At 41.7% G+C, this 21,709-nt stretch overlaps 1 protein-coding gene across 1 annotated transcript in view; it reads right to left on the bottom strand.

Moving 5' to 3' along the window:
* Positions 1 to 17,946: 17,946 nt before the first annotated feature.
* The window catches only part of CNTN6 (contactin 6), an 83,260-nt gene continuing 79,497 nt past the window's right edge, over positions 17,947 to 21,709 (bottom strand). The window contains exons 19-21 of the mRNA XM_005426646.3: positions 19,630 to 19,742; positions 18,749 to 18,917; positions 17,947 to 18,080 (exon numbers count right to left, since the gene is read on the bottom strand). Coding sequence (XP_005426703.2) covers positions 17,947 to 18,080; positions 18,749 to 18,917; positions 19,630 to 19,742 — 416 coding nt within the window. The remainder of the gene's footprint in view (positions 18,081 to 18,748; positions 18,918 to 19,629; positions 19,743 to 21,709) is intronic.

The raw sequence follows: 21,709 nt of genomic DNA, 5'->3' as shown, positions 1-21,709 counted from the left end.
TTTTTATTTTTATTTTTATTTTTATTTTTATTTTTATTTTTATTTTTATTTTTATTTTTATTTTTATTTATTTTGAGGTCAGCTCTTCAGCACCACCAGGCAGCTCTGACTGAGGGTGAGAATTCCCCAAATATTTTCAACCCAAGACCAAGATTTAGCTTTGCTTTAACTCTGGCCCTGAACTCCCAGTGGAAGATCCATTTCCTTGCTAAGGATGATGAACCCAGAGCAGTTACCAGGGACAGGGTCAGACCAACACCTCAGCATCCCCACTCAAACCACCCTGGAGATGCTGCTCTCCTGCACACAAAACCTCCCCTCAGAGCCTTTTTTCTGGCAAGTCTGGGAAAATAAACAGGCTTTGAAGTACACCCTGAAATCCTCTCCAAACTGCAAGTCAAGTACGACTTTCTACACCATGACAAGGTTTTAACATGATTCCTATGTTTATATATATATATTTATATATTTTAAGTCAGAGTTCCTTATTTATCATAGGATTCGAGAAACAAAGGTCTCCTGCCTTTGATTTCCTGGGGGAAAACATTTTACAGATGCCTCAGGAAAGTTCTGAGGGTTGTTTAAAGTCGTCTGCTGTTTTTAAAGATGGGAGTTCAAGGGAAATGATTTCAAAGGAGCTCAGAGGAGAGAAGCTGAAGCTGGCACATCTTCTCATTTGTGTATTCCTTAGCTCTGATTTGAAGGAAGCAAAAGTCTCCTTGTTCTGTAGAGACAGAAGAACAGAAATTGCCAACAAAATAAATCAGCTCTGAAGAAAAGAAGATTTTTTTTTCCTATCATGTGGATGTAGATCCCACCCAAATGGAATTGTAAGCAGAGGTTAAAGGAAGAATGCAATGGTTGAACCTCTGCAGCCTCAACATCTCTATTAAAGATGCAATTCAAGGAGAAGCACTGGAATAAAATCTCTTGGGGAAGCATCAAACAAGGCTGAAAGGTTTAAGTGATATATTTTTAATTTTCTCAGCAATTTTCACTGTACATCCCCATCTGTGTTCAAAACAGTCTTCTTATTTCCCCCCCCCCCCATTTTATTTTTATTTTTGAAGGTGATGGGAATTCCTGATAAAATCTGGGAGATTTTCTAGAGCTGGAGGATCATTTCTGCTGGTAATTTGCTTTTCTAAGATACAGATAACACTTCTGGAACAGAAGAAGTGGGAAAGAGCATCCTGCAATCCTGCAGTCCCTTTCCCCAGGAATCACTTGACCTTTGGAGCAGACCCTGTTGGAGATGTTGCTTCTCTTCAGGGCTCTGTTTAGAAAGAAACAGTGCACAAAAGTTCCTGGAAAATGTTTGTTTAATTCACCTGCAGAGACAGCAAGAGACTTTATAAACAACCTTGCTGATAATCTCTGCTTAGAACATCATCTTAAATTGGTATATCACATTATTCTGACAAAAAATAAGAAAAAACTGAAGTTAATTAAAATTAATTGATTGCCTTTCATTTACCACGGGTGTGTTTACAGTTCCCTCATCTGTGGCACCTCCTGAACTGCTCACAACATGACACAACCACTTCAAAGGGGGGGAAGTGATTCTGTTATCTCGCTGAGAACACAGTGGCATCATGGGAAGGTGGATTATCAGCCAAAATGGTGTGTCAGCTTCATTCCTGAGAAGGAAGAATTCTAGAGATGATTCTTCCATCAGATCTAATATCTGCTGCTCACAGTAAGCAGCTGTATTTTCTGCTTGATCATAGTTAATTTTTTTAATCAGCCTCGGCCATGTTTTCTTGATTGCCATAGGAATATCTTGGTTATTCTATTACCTATAAAGCTAAATCAGTCTCTCAATTTCATTTATTTGTGTCTTCATTTAGCTCCACGGTTTTCCCCAACATATTTAGGGCTCAGTGGCTTCAGAATCCTCTCCAGAACACTCAAGGAAGGCTTTGACAGCTCATTTCAGACCTCTCTAAGCCAATCTTCTCCAGCCTGCACATCAGGTTCCTCTTGTCCAGCAGCCTGGATCAAGCCAGACCCTCTTTGGATTAAGTTATCAAAGACACTGAGGGCATGAAGAACCTTTGACAAAATTTGTGCAATCGATGATGATGATCATAAATGCTATCTAAGAATTCCATTTTTCAAAGATCGTTTTACTGAATTTTGTCAGCAGAACAATGTCCAGGGAGTGGTTTTGCTTAAAGCCCTCACCCATTGCTTTCCTGAGCCATCTCAGCCTCTTGCACTTGAGATTTGATCAATATTATGAGAAACCTGATCTGGTTGTCATTGAAAACACAGCAAAACTTTCTCTTTTTTTTTTTTTTCTTTTTTTTTTTTCCTGACTGGAAACATGGCCAGGCTCTGATGTTTGTCTTTTAATTAACAAGAGATTTTAGATGAGTCTGTATGTGGCTTTATTTGATGTGGTGGTGCCTTTCCTGGGGCTCCCTCAGCCACATCTCTGAGCCCTGTCCATGGGGGCCAGGGAGCAAAGCAAGGGAAGGATAAAACAGCTCTGAAGATGTCCCCCAAACAACAAAAAGTACAGCTAATTAAATTACTTTATGTCACTGTTTAATCTTTTCAAATGATTTGAGGTTTGTTTTCCATCTCCTTCCCTGGTGATTTCTCAGCTATTCAACATCAGTGGATCCTTTGTCCAGGCTGTTCCCCAGACTGAACAAAACCCTGGTGGAAATGTCTAACCCTGACTTTTCTAATCCACTTTTGCAGATTAATATCTATACTGAGCTGTGCTTTCTGCCCAGCCTGCCTGGCATTCCCTCTGCTGCTTTCAGTACACCTTCAAATAATCACTGGTCCCAAAGAAAGGATTAATCTGTCATTTCTTATTTAAATCCCTTATCAATAAATATTTGAAATTAAGACAAATGTGATAAATAAGGGATTTAATTAACAATGGAGTTTTATTGTTCTTTTCCTTTCAGGTTGGGTTTGGCCTTTTTGCTTTCTGAAGTCTGTGGAGATTTTTCAGTTTCTCTTGCAAGCTTTTAATCTCTTCCATATGAAATATTTAAACTTTCAACATGTAATAATTACGAATAAGATCAAGATTGGATCTTAGAGCTACCTAAGGTAAATTCTTTAATTTCAGCTAGTGATGGCCTGAGAGCATCCAAGTTACAAAATCCACATTCTCCTGTTTCCTTTAAGGCAATATTGTCCCTGCCTCTCTTATTTCTGTGTTGTTTCATTATGTTCATTATGTTTCAGGCTTGCTGACTGAAAAAGCCAAATTCCACCTGCTTGATTTGTCTATAAAACCTGATTCTTTAAATTTATTTTTCTGAGTTTGGGGTTGACCTGAGGTATTTGGGTTTCTGTGTCAAGTTCTAACTGGACTGTGAAAGGGCACAGAAAATTCTGTCACAGAAAATGGAACTGAGGTCCTCAAAATCCCAGTGCATCCCTTCCTTCCTTCCTTCCTTCCTTCCTTCCTTCCTTCCTTCCTTCCTTCCTTCCTTCCTTCCTTCCTTCCTTCCTTCTTCCCTCCCTTCCCTCTTTTCCCTTTTTTCCACTTTTCTTCCACATTTTTCCCTTTTCCCTGTTCCTCATGAACTGCCTGAACACACCATCATTCCAAGATAAAACTCCTTTGATTCTCCTTTTTATCACCTCAGAACTTTTTCCAGGTGAGTGTGGATTGTTCTCCAGCAGGATCCTTCCTCATTCCAGCCCCGGGGCACAAACACATCGTTGAGTTTACAGAGAGTTTTAGGTCCTCCTTTACCTTCACTCCCATTTGGGGATGTAAAAACAGCAAATGTCTTCATTTCGTTCATGCCAATTTCTGCTCCATGTAGGGCAAATTCTTCCTGGTTTTGTGGCTTCATTTGAAATCTCAGCCAACATTCTGCTGTTTGATCTTTTTTTGGTCAGTAACAAGAGTAGCTGTTGTGATCCTCTCTCTGTTCCTTATCGTGTGCTGTTTAATATTTGCAGTTATGTGGCTTTGCTGCAGAAAATCTGATGGACAAGGCACATTCAGAACTCCAGCCCCCAAAATGGGGCAAGGGGAACCTCCTGCAAAGCCCTCCCTGCTCTGCTGTGGGCCTCGCTCTCCCTTTGCCCAAAAAGCAGGGGAAAAAATAGGAAAAAATGCCTAAAAGTTTCCTTTTTTCCCTTTTTTTGGTAAACTTTGTTTCTCCCTGCCTGGCAGGAGGCAGAAGCAGCTAATGTCTCCCTGCTGAAAGCATTAACTGATTGCATTGTTGCTTGAGCACAGCAGCTGTCCTTATACATTTAGACTCCCAGTGACAACAAAATTAAGGCAGCCTCTCCTTCTGTCAGGCAATAAAATGATTTTCTCAACTTCTTTATTTCTTCTGAGAACTTCTTAGTGCCTGCCTTTCTGGCTGCAGCGAGATGCTCCATCTGAACTGATCAGAATGAAGGAGACCTTTTACTCAGTGCTCTCCTGAAAGGAAGAGCAAAAAAATAATCTGTATTCCAGAGTGCCCTGAGGGCTGACTTCCTCCACTTTCCCATTTGCTTTAGCCTGGCACATGTGGGTGGGTGTTTAATCTCATTTATGCCACCAGTGCTCTGCTCAGTAATTGCCCGTGGCTTTCTGGTGCCTGATGAGATGGATCTTGCTGTGACACCCATGGAACAGAGCAGATCTCTGCTTGGGAGCACACAGGGTGCTCCTGCAGGGGCTAAACTCTTTCATTTGGGAGTCTGGCAGGCTCCTAAAGCTTTCTGCAAGATGATAAAGTGAGATATGCACCAATGGCTGGCAGGTTTGTGTGCCAGAGCTGGCAGCTCTCCCTGGCACAGGAAGGGCTCCCAGGCTGAGCTGGAGCCAAAGCCTCCTGCTCCTGCTCTCCTAAAGGGACCAGGAAGGGATCACCTGGCTTTGGGATGTCCTGCAGGGGCTCTGCTGGGCCCTGCAGCTGCTCTGGGCTCTCCCAGACCCCACCTGGCCAGGCAGGTTTGGGTTTTCTGTCCGATCTCCCTCTGCAGCAGCGCCAGTGCTCCCAGGGAGGCAAACCAGGCCGGGCTTGGGTTTGTAAATCATCTCCAGCATCCCACATTCCCTCCCAATGTTCTGCCTCTGGTTTGCAGAGCCAAGGGCTCACTCTGAGTCACCCAAAAATTACAGCTTTCTTCTTTTCATTTTGCCCTTTTTGCATGACAATGATGTGACAGCAAGGCCACCCTCAAAAGAGAGGGAGAAGTCCCACAAAGCTTCCCCTGCCAGCATCTTAGGATGACATGGAAGCAGAACTGAGTAAGAAAATAATTTTAAACTCGGTCTTTTCTTCTCTCGATGACCTATTTTGGATACTCCACCTGCAAGGAGAGCATTGGAGGTGTCTCACTGCTGCTGAATTGCTGATTTCTGTGGTGAAGAGACCTCTGCACTCTCAGCTGCTGATATTATGTATATTTAAACTTAAATATGCATTGTCTTTATTGGGAAAATCACCCTTCAGTGTTTTAATAACTTGTTTTTCCCAGCTCTGATTGTGTCTCTTTACAAGCAGTTGCCAGTTCCAGCTCAAAAAAACACCAAGTGTGCTCTAACTTATAGACTACAGGGTAAAAACCCCCCAGCACCAGGCTACATCATTCAAATTTACCACAGCAGGATCCTTCACCTATTTTCAGAAACATTTCGTTTTATTTTTTCCTCTCCATCTGACCCTTGCAGCTCAGCATTGGTAATTAGCCCCCTGCTTCTCCCGTAGCTACTAAAAACCAGGGAAAAATAAATGTTTCCATTTGAAACCATTATTGCAAAGGCACTGCCATGGAACACTGGAGACTCACTGCTCATGGAAGGGAGATTTTCATAAAATGACACTCAGGCATTTGGGGCTTAGCCTTCAGAATTAAGAATAGTATATTTTCTTTTCTTTTTTCTTTTTTTTTTAATGAAAACTTGAGGCAGTGCCATTTCTGTGCTTCAGAGTCTGAACTGAGCTGTTAAAATCTCACAGCTTGAGGTGCTTTCATCCTGAAATCCCTCCAATTGAAAAAAAAAAAAACCTCTCCAATTTGAAATAATAAAAATTACTATCAATGTAAGCAACAGAAAAAGTCTTTGGGAACATCATCTCTTCTGCAATGGTACCCAAAGGAAATGATGTTCATATGGAAGAATGGTCAAGCAATGATTTTCTTTTTTTAAATTGCAGGACTGCAGGAGATCTGCAAGGCAATTTCCCATCATACGTGGTCCTAAGAGTGCTTGGAGGTTTTTGTAGCAGCTCCCTCCCCAAAAATATCCTTCTAGTTATTCCAACTGTGCCTCTCAGACCAAATTTAAAGTTTAAGGATCCAGGGGAAGGTTGGATCAGCTGCTCAGAGCTTTCTGCAGACAGATACAATCAAGCTGAGATTTCATTTTATCATTAAATATCCAAATCAAACCAGAATTTACCAAAGCCTCACAGCACGTATTGCACCTTGATAGCTCTGCCTCTGCCACTCTGCCTCTTGTTCAGTCTATGGATTTAAATTTAAATCCTATTTTCTTCCTTCTGCAAGGGACATATTAGAACAGATGTTATTGACTGAGATCCTAATCCCACAATGACACTGTGGCCAACTCATACAATTTTCTTATGAAATTTGATGGTTTTCTTTAAGCTTCAGCTGCTTGTATCAACCACTTGTTTAAGGAGCTCAGCCTTTCATCCATTTCAAGGAGATTTCTGACAGGCAGGATTGAGGGCTGGAGTTCACACTGAAGGTTTAAAAAGCCCCACACGTCCAAACATCAAAATTACTGCCTGTTTTGGGTAACAATTGTGATTTTTTTAATGCTTTCACCCAGAAATAAAGGGATATGTTCAGTGACAGTGCAGTGCTGGATGGGGCTGAGGAGGAGCAGCACAGCCCTGACAGCAAAGATGGGAGTTAATTCTTGGAGGAGACTGAAACAACAACCAGAAACCATGATGGAGCAGCTCTGCTGGGAGGAAAGGGCCTGAAGGAGCCACAAGAAATATGGAGAGAGACAATTGACAGGGGATGGAGTGATGGGACAAGAGGGAATGGGTTCCAACAGACAGGGAGTGGGTTTAGATGGGAGTTTGGGAAAGAATCCTCCCGAGGCCCTGGCACAGGTGCCCAGAGCAGCTGGGGCTGCCCCTGGATCCCTGGCAGTGCCCAAGGCCAGGTTGGACATTGGGGCTGGAGCACCTGGGACAGTGGGAGGTGTCCCTGCCATGGCAGGGGTGGCACTGGATGGGATTTAAGGTCCCTTCCCAACCCAAATGATGCCACAAGATTCTGGTTCCCCCATTTCTCCCTTCTACACTTTGGATTTTCAGAGACAAACCCAGAGCTAACATCTCTTTGTGTGTTTCATCAGTTTCCCTTTTCCCATAAAGGTTTTATTTACTCCACTCCTGACTCGATGCCACTTTGCCTCAGAAATTCTCCTCAACTTTGACTTTTCTTGCAGCACAAAGGCAGCAGGAGAGCCCTTAAAGACATCATCAAAATCTTTATTTTCATGCCTTCCAAAGCCCCTGGAAATAGATACTACACATCATTGTAAATAGTATTTCTCTTAATGCAATGATCTCGTTCTAATCTTCCAGTGGTGTGAATACGCTTAGAGAGATGGATGCTAAATAAATTAAAATGAGCTAAGAGAAGATGCTTCATAACCCTGGAAATATTGCAAGCATTATTTAAAGTAGTTAATATTTTTACTGCCTCGTGAATGCTAATCTCTGAGAAATCTCAGGTACCAAATATAGTTTTAATTCTCAATTTTAGTTCTCGCAAACTGGAACTGTAAATTAATTTCAACACTATAAAAAGTAATAGAGACGTTTATTTTCTTAAGCAATCTGCCTCATTCAGCTGCAGACTGGGTCTGAATTAATGGTCCTGGCATGCTGAATACAAAATTAGTGATAATGTGAAATGCACGTAATGATAATATCTGCTGCAAGAGTTATAATGCTGGGGTCCAAATTTTTTCTCATTAATCTTCTCCATTACTATTAAAAAAATGATATTGAACATCCTCTCTGGCACTTGAGTGCTTTTATGGGGGTTTCTTTAGAAGAAATGGTTCCTTTTGCAGGATGAGCGTAGCCCGAGCGTGCTTTAATCTTTTGGGGATGTTTTAAATGTAAAATTAAGGTGCCTGTTGCATTTCCATAATCCAATGTCAGGACAAGATAAAACTTTGGAAAAGTCACTGGATGTGGCTCCAAAGTTCAGTCTGGAGAAAGAAAAGAAGTTGCTCAACACGTCTTTTACTCAGTAAAATTGAAAAGAACAGGGATCCACAGAGAAACCCCCACACAGCTCAGTGACAGCACCCACCTTCCCTGGCCCACCAGTTCCTTGGATTACAGACTGAGGGTTTAATTATGGACTGAGGGTTTAATTATGGAGCTGCAGGAATGTTTGCAGAAGTGCTATGAGGGGACAAAGATGTGATCAGGAAAGGAAGTGAAGAGAATCAGAGGCTGTGGGAAGTACATGGCAAGAAAAAGTGGCTTCCAGTGATCCTGTTGTGCATCAGAAACCAAATAAAAACCTTTTTATTTCCTGTTTTATTTTATTTATTTTGTCTTTTATATCTCCTATGAGTGATAGGGCATTTCCAAAGAGATTCAGTGTTTGGTTTCTGTCCCAGCAAGACTTCCCTTGACTCAAATCATGTTTATCAATGAGTTTTACTGCAGCCATGGGGTTTATCTCAGTGTAGCCCTGACAGTGTCCAGGTGGGGTTGGGAAGGTTGTGTCACCCTGTTCTTCTAAGCCTTCTGATGTTTTCATTCTTGCAATGGAGTTTCTCACGCACTTTTATGTGAATAATTATTGTTTTTACATTCCTCTCTGGAGGAGAAGAAGTTTGATGGACTGTTGGTTTGTCCAGTGTCATTGGAGAGGTGGCACTGTCACCTCCAGTCCACTGTCACTTCTGAAAGTCTATCAATATTGGAGTCAGGAAATAAACTTCCCTACTCCTCCTCCTCCTCCTCCTCCTGTTCTGTTTCTTGATTCCCATCTTCTTTCATTTTTTCTTGCTGTGGGAGCAGCTGATAGCCCAGAAAAAAATCCAGGGATGGTTCTGGGGGACTGGGTTGGAGGTGGGGACAGCCTGATGCAGTGGTGGCACCTTCTGCCTGGAACACAGTTGTGACAGACACATTTTATGAAAAACCCTTTCCTTAGGACTTTTCCTCATGGGAAGCTGAGAGGCCTCAGGAACAAAATGTAAACAATGGTTATCTGCTGCTGTGGAATGCAACAGGTGCATCTGTGATTGGTCTCATGTGGTTGTTTCTAATTAATGGCCAATCACAGTCAGCTGGCTCAGACTCTCTGTCCGAGACACAAGCCTTTGTTATTCATTCTTTCTTTTTCTATTCTTAGCCAGCCTTCTGTGAAATCCTTTCTTCTATTTATTTAGTATAGTTTTAATGTAATATATATAATAAAACAATAAATCAAGCCTTCTGAAACATGGAGTCAGATCCTCATCTCTTCCCCCATCCTGAGACCCCTGCAAACACGGTCACACACAGAGGCTTCCAAAGGGTTCTGTACCTTATGTGGTGAAAGTGAAATATTTTGGGCTCAGCAGCGTTTATTTTGTTTTCTTTCCTTTGGACTAACGAGCCTGAGTCAGGAAACCATGCGGGGAAAATCAGTATGCAGAGTGCAAGCATCAATTTAAATCTACAAAGTTGCAGTGGGCTATATAAAGATTTATTAATCAAAACATTTGCAAAATATTGACTGTGCACGTACGCTGTGAGGCCTGAGAGATCATCTGCAAAGCAAAGCTTGAATTAATCACTTCTACTCATCCATTAATCTTCAAAGAATTAAAAAATTATGTAGCAGATATTTGTGGGTATTTTGTGAACTCATTTCATTCTCTAATTTCAAATTTTTCCCACTCAACAGTTGTCACGTAGAGGGAGGAAACAACAGCTCAGGGCAATCAGCCAGATTTTGGCTCCCAGAACAGGGGGTGTTTTGGAGAAGCTTATTCCTGGATCATTCCCACCCTGAGGGGACAAGTCCAGAGCCCAGAATTCCTGAGGGACAAAGCACAACCAAGAACATTTTGGTACCTCTTTTGGCTTAAACAGCTCTGCAAAATACAGATCTGGGGAAATCTGGTTAGAAGGATCTGGCAGCCCCTGTTCTCTGCAAAAATAGTTGTATTACAAGGGAGAAAAAGAAGAAAATGTGGTTTTGTTGGTGAAAAAACCCTTCATGTTTTAGTATCCAACCAAAGAATACCAATGGATACACAGTCAGCATCCTGCCACCTTGAGTGGTGCTGAAAGCCTTGGCAGCCAGTGGATGTCACAGGGATTAAAACCCAAAAGCATCATTTGGGCTGGGCTCTTGCATTTTCTGAAAGGCCCAGGAAGGCACCAGCACAGCCCAGAGTGCCCATGAATCAATAAATGCTGCCAGGCTTATTTTACTGAAACTTGTCAAGTGCCACAAAGCAGCCCTTTTGTAGTTGATGGCTTTAATTTAAAGAAAATAATCAAATTGTAGGGCTGGCATGATGGGGAGCAACAGCCATGATTTTATTTCAGATGTTTCTTTGAGGGGGTTTATGAAGGTGTTTTATAAACCAGGTTTTAAAGTGCAAGGCATGTTGTTATTTTATTTCCTCCAACAACCAGCAAGTGAGGGAGCCAGGGCTGTATTTATAGCAGGATGGGTTTATGGAGGAAACCTTGCAGTGGCTGGAGGAAGGAACTCACATCTCCTACTGCAGAGGAATGACTGGGAACTGCTGCTGAGGAATGTGGAGCCAGAGTTGAATTGGAGCAATTATTAATAGATAAATCATTATATATTTAATAATATATAATATATAATATATAATATATAATTAATATATAATATATAACATATAATATATAATAATATAACATATAACATTAAATATTATATTCTCTCTCACCAGAGCTCTGCCTCTGCTCGCATTTCTGTGTTCCACGTGCTGGGTTATTCCAGGGCCTGCAGAGCAAGGCAGAGGAATGCAAACCAGCATCTTCCTCCCCATTTCTTCTGGGAAAGCTGCCCCATGCAGCTGTGCCAGCCACCTCACAGTGCAAACCCCATGTCCTAGAGCTGAGGGGGGAGTTTAAGGGAGTTAAACCTCTCTTTGCTGGAGGGTTTTGGTCCCAGGCCAATAACACATGTTGAGGGTTAGTCCTGCCTGACAGATTCTTATATATTACATAGAAATATATAATATATGTCTACTATTATATTAATATATAAATTATTATATTATGTAATTCGACAAAAAAAGCCACAAGGTGACACAAAAAGCCCCAACTGCAGGGAGCACCTTCCCTAAACCAGCAGGAAAAGCCCCATTCCATCCTTGAGCCCTTCCCAGGAGCCCACCTGAGGCTCCCACACCTGGGCAAGGGGACAGTGACATTTAGGAGCAGCAGAAATCTCCAAAAACACGTTCAGGCCTTAAGTGAGGAGGAGGAGGAGCAGGTTAATTCTCTTCCCCCAGATCCAAATTCCTGCCTGCCTTTTTCCCATCCTAGCCCTCCAACTTCTGGCTAAGGCTGGGGCTGGGCTTAGCCCAGGCAGGCCAATAACAGAGGGGTTAAGCTTGGAACTTCTTCCCTCCGCTCTGCAGCAGTGTTTGTCTCCTACTTTTCTCTGCTGGAAGCTGGAATACAAAAAACAGTACTTCTGGCTCAGCCAGTGGATGATTTTTATCAGCTCATTTTAGTCAATAAAGAAAGAAGTCAATCACTCCTGGAAAATAGCATTTTCCAGTGCTGTATAAACCTGGCCAGCACAATTGCAGAATAAATCAATAAGTGCATTAATCAATAGGATGTAAACTGCTGATCTCTGCGGATAAATTGTACTGGTGTAAGAAGGCTTTCAAATAAATTCCAAACCCACTCAAACTGCACAGGCTTTGGATCTGCTGAGAGCACTGGGATCCAGGGAAGATTTGTGCTGTTTCTCTTTAAAATCTCTGGGACAGCAGGGCAGCAGAATAATGTAATTAAATCATGGCAGCAGTGCTCCCACAGACCACTGCAGTGAGAGCTCCAGAAAAGATCCCTGTGCTCAAATTTGCCAGGAAAAGGGGATTTCAGGGGGAATAGGGTGGGCAGGCCCTGGCACAGATGCCCAGAGCAGCTGTGGCTGCCCCTGGATCCCTGGCAGTGCCCAAGGCCAGGTTGGAGCAGCCTAGGACAGTGGGAGGTGTCCCTGCCATGGCAGGGGTGGCACTGGATGGGATTTAAGGTCCCTTTCCACCCAACCATTCCATGATTTCCATTTTTCCTGTTTCTGTGACTCTAAGAACAGCCAGAGGTGCACAGAGAAGGGAAGGTGCTGCTCCACCTGGAGATTTGACAGCCCCAAGAGCTGTGGGAGGTTTGGCCTCTCCAGACACCTCCATTCTTTATGAAACCCTGCATTCGAGCACCTCAGTTTTTATTTTACTTCTTACCATAACAGTGCCCCAATGCAAGGCTACTGGCAGAGCCCATGGATGGTTTCTAAGGGAAAAATTGGATTACACCTGAGGACATGCAGCAGAGTGTTTGGAGCAGAGGGATGTGACTGGGAGTGTGGCTGGAAAACCAACACAAGGAGAAACAAGGACATGAATGAGGAAAGTTTGGGCTGGACATTTCACTGACGGCAATCTGGAAAGAAAGAACTGTTAGGACGTGATGACTCAAGTGCAACAATTCCATTTATCTTATTGGAATATTAAGATTCCAATCTTATATAATTATTGGGGATTCAAGCATCATATAGCTAACCCAGTACAGCACCTTACAAAAAACTTCTGCTCTTCTGGGATCCCTTAGCATTTCAGAATTATTCCAGTTCATTCCATAAAGATGACAAACATTTGTAGCTGCTTTTCAACACTGAAATATATTGCTGTCTATAAAATAGGTTAAGCAAAGAAACAATGCACAGCAGTATGATTAATATGACATTTTAATTGCTACGTCAGGCCTATTTTCAAGTATTTAGTGCTAGGAACTGACAAAAGAAGTTCCTAATAAAAAAGCCTGAATGATTGAAGCTATTTAGAGGCCCTCATTGTACTGTGCTGTCAAAATGTCCAACTGACCTTTTCCTGATGGTAAATTTTTCCAGGGAAATTTCATACAGGCTATTTTAATAGTGCTGATTGGCCACCCTCTCCCTCGGTTTTTAGATTAGATAATGGTCAGAGTGAGAGAAATGTCACATCCTTACCTAGACTCTGGATTTGGCCAGGGGCATTCTGTCTGAAGTCTCTGGAACCTCATTTCAATTTTTAGGTGGATATTTCTGAATGCATCATTTGCCATTGTTTTATATTTTCAGTTCGGGGCAATCCTGGAGGTGTTGTCCCTCCCATAAATTCAGTCAGGAGCAGAAGGAGCCTATGGAAAATAGCTCAGTGGAGGGAGGCTGGGCCACTCCTTGGCAGGAGTGATGGGGTGGGGGAGTCCTGCTGTGGCTGTACCTGGGAGAGCTCAGCATCCCTGTGGGAATGACTCTGTGACTGGCCCCCGACCTCAGTCCGCTCATTCCCAAATCCAGTTCATCCCTGGCAATGCCCAAGGCCAGGCTGGACAGGGCTTGGGACACCCTGGGACAGTGGGAGGTGTCCCTGCCATGGCAGGGGGGGCTCTGGATGGGATTTAATCCCAACCCAAACCATTCTGGGATTCTGTGCCTCCACGGCATTGTGGCTGCACCTACAGAGGCACCTGAAACCTCGTTTCTGGGAGCACTGAGATGCAGCAACCCTTGGGCATGTCCAGGGCAATCTTGGGGATGTTGTCTTGGAAATATCAGCGCTGGAGGGGAATAAACCAGACATGGGAGGATAGAAATTACCTTAGAGTAGAAATTAATTCTGGATTTAGATGAAGTGTGCTGTTTCAACTTGTTTAACTCTTGTCGCCATGATATTTTCAGAAAAATCTTCTTTGCCCACCATTTTTCTCCTGAGAAGCTGAGAAGCCTCAGAAAGGAAATGTAAACAATAATTATAATTATCTGATTGCTTGGGAATGTGGTCTGGAGGTTGCTGACCAACAGGTGCATCTTTGATTGGTTCCGTGTCAATTGTTTTTAATTAATGACCAATCCCAGTCCAGCTGTGTCAGGACTCTGGTCAATCACAAGCTTTTATTATTCATTTCTTCATTTCTTTTCTAGCCTTCTGATGTCTCCTTTCTATTTATTTAGTATAGTTTTAGTGTATAATTTCCCATGATATGATAATATAATATAATGTAATATAATATAATGTAATGTAATATAATTAATATATCAGCCTTCTGAGAACATGGAGTCAAATTCTCATCTCTCACGTTGTCCTGGGGACCTCACACCACCACAAACTGTAACCTGCTGTGCTCACTAAGGCTTGCAGAGGTGGACAGAAGAATGCAAGGCTCTGATGAGAGCAGTTTTCCATCTCTACCCTCACAATAAACCACATGGGTTTATTCAAACTCTGACATCTTTCGAGCAGGGAAACCAAAACCACTGGTTTATTCAAGTTCTCACATCTCTTGTGCTCCCTGAGCAGACAAAAATCCACAGAGGGAGCGCAGACAAAAATCCCAGAGCACCCCAGAGAGCCCCCAAACCCCTGTGAGCAGATGAATCCCCTCCTCCACACGGGCCCTGCAAATCCCTGCAGGGAATTCTCCACCACTGAGGCACAGGCCGATATTAATAAAACCTTTTTTGCACATTTACAACACATTTGTTCATGGCTGTGATTTAGAGCTCGGTGTCAAGGCGTCACCAGGGCTGCATTCCAACGACCCACAGAAAACAGGGAGTTTCTGCACTCTGGGATAATGTTGGTTTAGGGGCTGGTGCAATAACACACATGGGCTATTTTATTTCGTTTCTTGGCATTCCTATTCAAAAATTGCCCTATAAAGAAGGGAGAAGGTGTTAAATAAACTTTAAATGCTCGTAAATCACAAAGAAACATTGTGCTCAGAGTGAATGGAAACATTTGGAGAGGCTCAAAATTGCTTTTTTCATGGAGAAATATTTTGTTGATGTGTTAAATTCAAAATGAAAATCCCTGACTGTGAGTCTCTTTCATGTTTTGGTACTTTGCTTAGGTTATCAAAAGAAAATAGGTATTATTTTTCCAGCTGTCTGAAAACTTTGGCTGGTCTGTGGTTGTCTCTGAAATCTGCTAAGTCTGGGCCCCAAATTCCCTTTTCTGGGCACCTTTAAATGGGGTTTTTAATGCAGGTTCTTGGCTGTTAAAAATCAGGAGCACTGCAGAGTTTTTCTGTTGTTTTCTTTTCAACTTCTGGTTTTAGGGGATTTGTGCTGTTCCTATTTCCAAAGTTTTTCCTGCAACTCTAAGTGACAAAATTCTTTTCGACCCTTTCTCTTTTCTTTTTAATGAAAGCTGCCAGCCATGTGAGCTCTTTCCATTTCAGCATCAGCTGCTTTAATAACACTTCCACATAAAAAGAGCCGGACTTTCAGTGCTTTGGGCAGCTCAGGCTCAATTTGTCCTGGTGAAACAACAACAAAAGGACTGGGGAGCTGGAGAGGAGAAAATGAACCTGCACAGGTTCTGCAGTGATTCAGGGAGGGTGGGAGGAGCTGGATTTAAAGTTTTTTCTCCTTAAGGCTGCTTAGCTCTGCTCCTGAGGCAGAATATTCACCCTGGAAGCTCCAGCTCCAAGGGAATTCAGCAAGGGAACATTCACTCATATTCCTGGGATTCTGCAGTTGTCCCTTTTTAAAAAGGGCTGGTCCAATGGGAGCGACAAAATGGAGAAATGCTGAGGTTAAAGAGTCTGATTTGGATCTTCCACAGCCAGAAAAGAACATCATTGGTGCACAAAAGGGAGAAGAAATCTGAAGAAGTGTTTCATTGTTTACTTCCACTGCAAGGAAAAATGTTTTTACTTCATTAAGGTATTATCAGGATTTTCTATAGCACATTCATTTCTTTCTAAACCATTCTCCTCTTTTGAAAGCTGTGTTAAACCTCTTCCTAATAACTCCTGTGATTAGGAACTTTGTAGAAATCCCAGAGGACGGACTTGTAAAAGTGACATTTTATTTCCAGAGCCTCCCTGTAATTAAGCATCGCTCAGGCATTCTATTGAGCTGTAACTGCTCTGCAGAAAATCTCTTTTCACTTGAATAAAAGGATGTTTTGGGTAAAGTTAGCAGAGAATTACATTTATGTTATGAAATGTAAGAATTTCAGGTTCAGTCTAATGAAGGGAAATAAAAGGTACCTGTTGTTTAATGGGCACAGAAGGTCTGGCAGTGAGCAGAGGTCCTGCTGGACACCTGCTGGGAAGGGATGATGCAAAAAGCTCTCTCAAAACCAAATAGGACTGACCTCTAGAAAATATTTTATTGAATGCAGTCTGGGGGTTAGTAAATATCACCAGCTGGAAGAGATCTTTAATGTCCCTTTCAATCCAAACCATTGCATGATCCTGTGAAGAGTTATTTGCTTGGACATCAATCTGTACCATGTGGTTCCACAATGATTTTATAATTTTTGAGTTTATTTTCTGCCAGACCAGCCCATGGGCTCTGTGAGGAATCAGAGAATCAGAGAAAGGTTTGGCTTGGCAGGGACCTTGAGGAGGTACCAAAGTTTTGGAGCTTCCTCTGTGAATTCCCATTGCCATGCCCATGGATAACCAACATGGTTTAATGTGTTCTTTGAAGGATTTCCATGCTCAGCTGAACTTCTTTTACTCATTCATCTGCTGACACATCCTCACCTCCATTCCAACAGTCTCCTTTCTAAAAATATTTGGGGTATTTGGTTATCTCGTAGTTATAAATGTTTACAAAGATGACACAACATGGATCTGACAGTGGGAAAAGAAAATAAACTTCAGAGCAAAGTGAGAAGGAAGAAAAGATTTCCCAGTAACGACATCAGGCAAAAAACACCTTTTATCAGGTGTAGTTCAAGCTGGCAGGAGCGTGGTTTCAAGTGTTGAGCTGCATCTCCTGAGTTGAAAGCCAAGCTCTGGTGTTTAATTTGTCATTCTGGGGACTCAGGAGATTGAAGGGCTTAATTAGCTGCTTTTATTTATATTTCAAGATGATGAAAATCAATGTTCTTCTCATTTACCTTCACGCCCAACTCAAAGATGAATCTACACTTTCAAGCCACGGCAAAGAATAACAAAATCAGGAGAGAGCAACTGATCCTGCTTAATGACAGCTAGATTTCAGTTCTCCCTCAGAAAATATTCAGTGTCTCTGGAAGTTCTGTTGATCAGAGCAGTCTTTGCATGGAAAAGTCTTCTAAATGGATTTGAGAATATGTGAAGTGTCTGATGGTATAAAAGGTGATGCTATTTCAGCTCTGGTTCAAGGCCTGCTGATGCCACTGAAAGTTTTTCTGTGGAATTCACTGGGCTTTGGGTTGGTCCATAGGAGACTCATTTTATTTATAAGTTTCATTATAAATTCCCCTTTTCTGCAGAAAATAGCACAGGGTACTTCAAATAATGTGTTTTATGACACCTCCTCTAATACAGACGAGTGCAAAACGTAAACAAATAGCTTTTATTTAATTGAAAGTGGGGTTTTTTTAACAGGATACATCGAAGAACATGAGATAAATAATATCCACATCACAAGAGTTTTAAATCCCTGCTCCCCTCCGTGGCATCAGCTTGCACAGGTTGACATTCCATTAAAATGCTGTTCCAATAACAACTGCTTGGAGAAAATTTGAGACCACCCACGTGTCAATCCCAAATTAGGTTTGGCATCACTCCGTTTAATTAATGCATGTTGATTTACCCCTTCATTTCCAAGCCTATTTTTAAAAATTCATGGAATACTGACGCCTAATATTTTCTTAATGACAGACCACTTCCTCCTCCCTCCCCCTCCCCAGTGCTGATTTTTCTCAGGAATGTTGGTTATGGTGAAGAATTAAGATAAAATCTACACTTTTTATTTTTAGAAGTCCATGGCAGAGCATTGCTGGAACCAGCAAGGAAAAGGGTTTAGAAGAACTGAACTCAGCAGCAGGATCCCAGATGCCAATGTATGGTTTATCCTTTGGGATAACATCATTGCTCCAGAGCTTAAACCTGTTAAAATATAAACAGACTGAGGTAAATCTGTGTCAAAAATTAGTTTTTCTTTACGTTTTAGCTCAACAGCAATCTCTGTTCTCTTTTCAAGATGAAACATTATCCACAAATGTAATTTATATTCATTTGTTTATTAAACTATAGTGGTCATTTAGTGGAGTAGGATTTTGGATCTCACCTTTCCCAAGGGTGTCTTCTTCAAGAGGGTTTTGACTATTTTTTTGCAAAACAAACTATGAATATAAATATAAAAATGCTCTCTTTTCTATGAATAATAAGTTATTTATGAGAGCAGAGGCTGCACCCTGGCCCACCCAGCACAGCCATGGGACAGGGCTGAAACCCCTGTCCAGGGCAGATTTAGGGCCACATTATGTGTGAGAACTTTGACTTTCCCAAGAAATCTTATTCCTGTGTGCTTCCCTGAGCTCTGCATGCCAGGGCAGTGGAGACCTGCACTAAAAATAAGGTGTGGAGCAAAACACTCTCTCCTCTAATGAATGACAGAATATCAGAGACAAATTTATAGGCGCCAGCACCAAAAAGCACCAGGAGGGAGGACACCTATGGCAAGGGACAATCTGGGAATCTGTTGTGCTTAGAGGCACAGATTTCTTCTTATGCAACAGCATTCAGAGGGGAAAAAAAAAAATTCTCTCACTTACTCGATATTTTTGGAATCCTAATTTCCTCACTGCTGCTGCCATCGCCACCATCGCTGACGGTTCGTATCTCGATGAGATAATCTTCTTCAAACGGGACCAGAAGTTCAGCTGAAGTGTTGTTTGTCTCCAGGATATGGGCTTTGCTCTGCCTGTTCTGTCTGTACAGAATCTAAGCAGAAAGGGATTGGAAAACAAGAGTTATTTCATTTAATTTTAAGTTTTAATGTTTTTTTTTCGTGGGGTACTGAGACACTTTTCTGTCGTGTCCCAAAGATTTCTGAGCACTCTCAGCATCCTGCAGGGTGTTAACAGCAATTTAAACAGGGGAAAAAATTCTGCAGGATTTTGGGGTGGGTATCACAGCAGGTGGTTTCCTAGAACCCAAGGATAATCAAAGAATTCTGCACTGAAACCAAACTTTAAAATAAATTTGTATTTCCTTTAAAAGTAGATTTATGGGAAGGTTTTTTGGTTCATACATAGATCTTTGTGTGAGTATCTTTCAGTCTCTTTTCTAAAGGTACATTTATGAACTGCCAGAGAGTGAGAATGTTTAAATGTGGTTTATGACTGCCTTTAATGCTTCAAAGACTGTTCTCTATTTCTTATTATTTGTGAAACTCCTTCCCTGGAGATATGAAAGCAAGAAACTTTAGGTAAGTAAGATTACAAGAGGACAAGAGAAATACAGGATTGGGGACAGAAAATCCTTCTGTTGGGATAAAGTCCTACTCTGAATGAATATTTGTACAAACATCAGCCAACCATCCCAATAAATCCAGAAAAATCAGTGTTCCAGGTAATGAACACTCACTTTCCACCATCTCTGTAACTGTATTGTAACCAAAATATCTGACTGATGAGATAAAGAAATCACTTACTTTGTAGCCCAACACCTCAGACTCATTCTCCATTGTTTTCACATGCTCCCAGTTCAGGCAGATTTTGGAATTTGTCAGCTTCCAGGCGATGTTCGCTGGAGGTTGACTTGGTGCTTTAAAAAAAGAAATAAAAAGGATTATGATAATAACGAGATAAACTGAGTATTAATTTTCATAGTGTAGCTGAATGAGCTGCTGATATGGAGTAGCAAATGCTTGGGTGATTCCAACCTAAAAGAGCAAAAAACCATTTTCCAGTCCATCATTGCTCTGGTATTAGTCAGAATAAAGATCTATTCATAGCACAGAACCTCTTACTGTGAGGCTTCATTTGCAAAATTAGGCACAGCCTGACAGTGTCTGACAGTTCAAGTTATATTTGAGAGATTTTGTGGAAGGAAAATGTTATTTCCCTCTGTATTTCCATGTCCTAGAGGATGTTTTGCTGTCTGGATCTCAGAAAAAGCTAAAACTGAGAGCAAACTACAGACGCCAAGATTTCCATCAGCCAGGACAGGTTACAAAGAGCTGCACATGAAAGTCTCCATGTGATCCACCATGAAACATTGTAGGATTTTAGAAATTCTCAGCACAATAGGCTGAGAGCAGCTTTTTTCAAAGGCTTTTTATGCCTAAGTGCGAGGACTTTGAAAATTTGCCTACAAGTGACTGGAATTGAATCCCGTGTGAACATGTGAGGGTGGAGCTGAGCCTTTGAACTGAGCTCGGATTTAGGCCAACACGTTCTCTCCTGATCCATGGCACATCCTCCCAGGCCTGCTGGCTGGTGGCACAGGAAAGGAGGATTGAAACAGAGAGGAAAAATGAGGAGAGAGCTGGAGAAATACATTCCAGCCCCGATTCTAAATTGTTTAACTCTAGGATCCTCCTCTTCCCCGTGGTGTGTTGGTGAGTGATGGATGCCACTTGGAAGGAACAGTTGATTTGGTGATAATTTCTTTCATTTCTCACAGAGATAAAACAAATGGATGGGTGCTGCTGTTTCATATCCATCTGCCTTGTAGTTTTGGAGAAGTTTAATCCATCCCTCTGGTAGGGAACGAGGTGTTGGTGGATCTCCCAGGTGAATATCCAGGGATGTCCTTCCATCAGCCACACTGTCAGTGTTGGGAAAGATTAATTTCTTTATGAAGACATTTGTCTACTCTCACATACATCAAACTTATTTAAATATGGCTTGAAAGCACTTTGTTGCTTTCAGGAAACATTTTATATATGGAATTTGATAACAAAATAGTCACAAGAGGCAAAGGATGTCAAATACTTCATTGGCTGTGCACTCTGAAGAGGTTTGAAATCACTCAAAAATGGGTGAATTACAGCTTTGACCAAAGCTTTTTGACATAGAAACTTAAAGCTATGTTAATTCATGATCTTGGGGCTGAAAAAGCACCACAGGAGGATTTGCAAAACAAAATTATCTGGGGTTTTTTCCAGCCGGAAACCAGAATAAATGGTAAGAGCACTTTCCCAAATCCATAGGAATATCTGCTAGCAAAACCAAGCAGTTCCAGGTCTAAGATTGGCAGATCATTTCCTCAATGAATTCCTTGTAATTAATGCTGTCAAAAATAATAGAAATCCCAAATATCTGCTTAAGTTTATTGAGGTGCTGGTGTTATTGTCATGGTTTAGGTAACACTTGGCTTTGTTGCTGTACTGTGCTGAGGTATATCCATGCAAGTATTTCCAGTATCTATATGTAATATTGATATATTTCATGTGTATATGTATCTATTTTTAAGGGAAAAAGAAGAGGAAGATGAAAAAATAAAAGGAAGAGGAAGAGGAAGTTGAATGGAAAAGGAAGGGGGAAGGAAAAGGAATGGGAAGAGGGAAGAGGAAGTGGAATTTCTGCAATCCATGCCATACAAGTAAAGAACCAGAAGAGTACAGATCTTTATGGAGCCATGTCCATGGTTTGAGGACCTCAGTTCCACCTCCCTAAGTACTTTTAACTGAAACCAGGATGTCACCTTAGACCTTACATTGATCTTAGAGAAGAACACTTCAATCAGAATTGCACCTCTTTGGCGGAAGGATCATTTCAGCTCTGCTG

This window comes from Geospiza fortis, unplaced genomic scaffold, assembly GCF_000277835.1.
Source record: "Geospiza fortis unplaced genomic scaffold, GeoFor_1.0 scaffold128, whole genome shotgun sequence".
NCBI classification, from domain to species: domain Eukaryota; kingdom Metazoa; phylum Chordata; class Aves; order Passeriformes; family Thraupidae; genus Geospiza; species Geospiza fortis.
The sequence above is the reverse complement of the archived record's forward strand: the minus strand, read 5'-3'. Positions and strand labels throughout refer to the sequence as shown.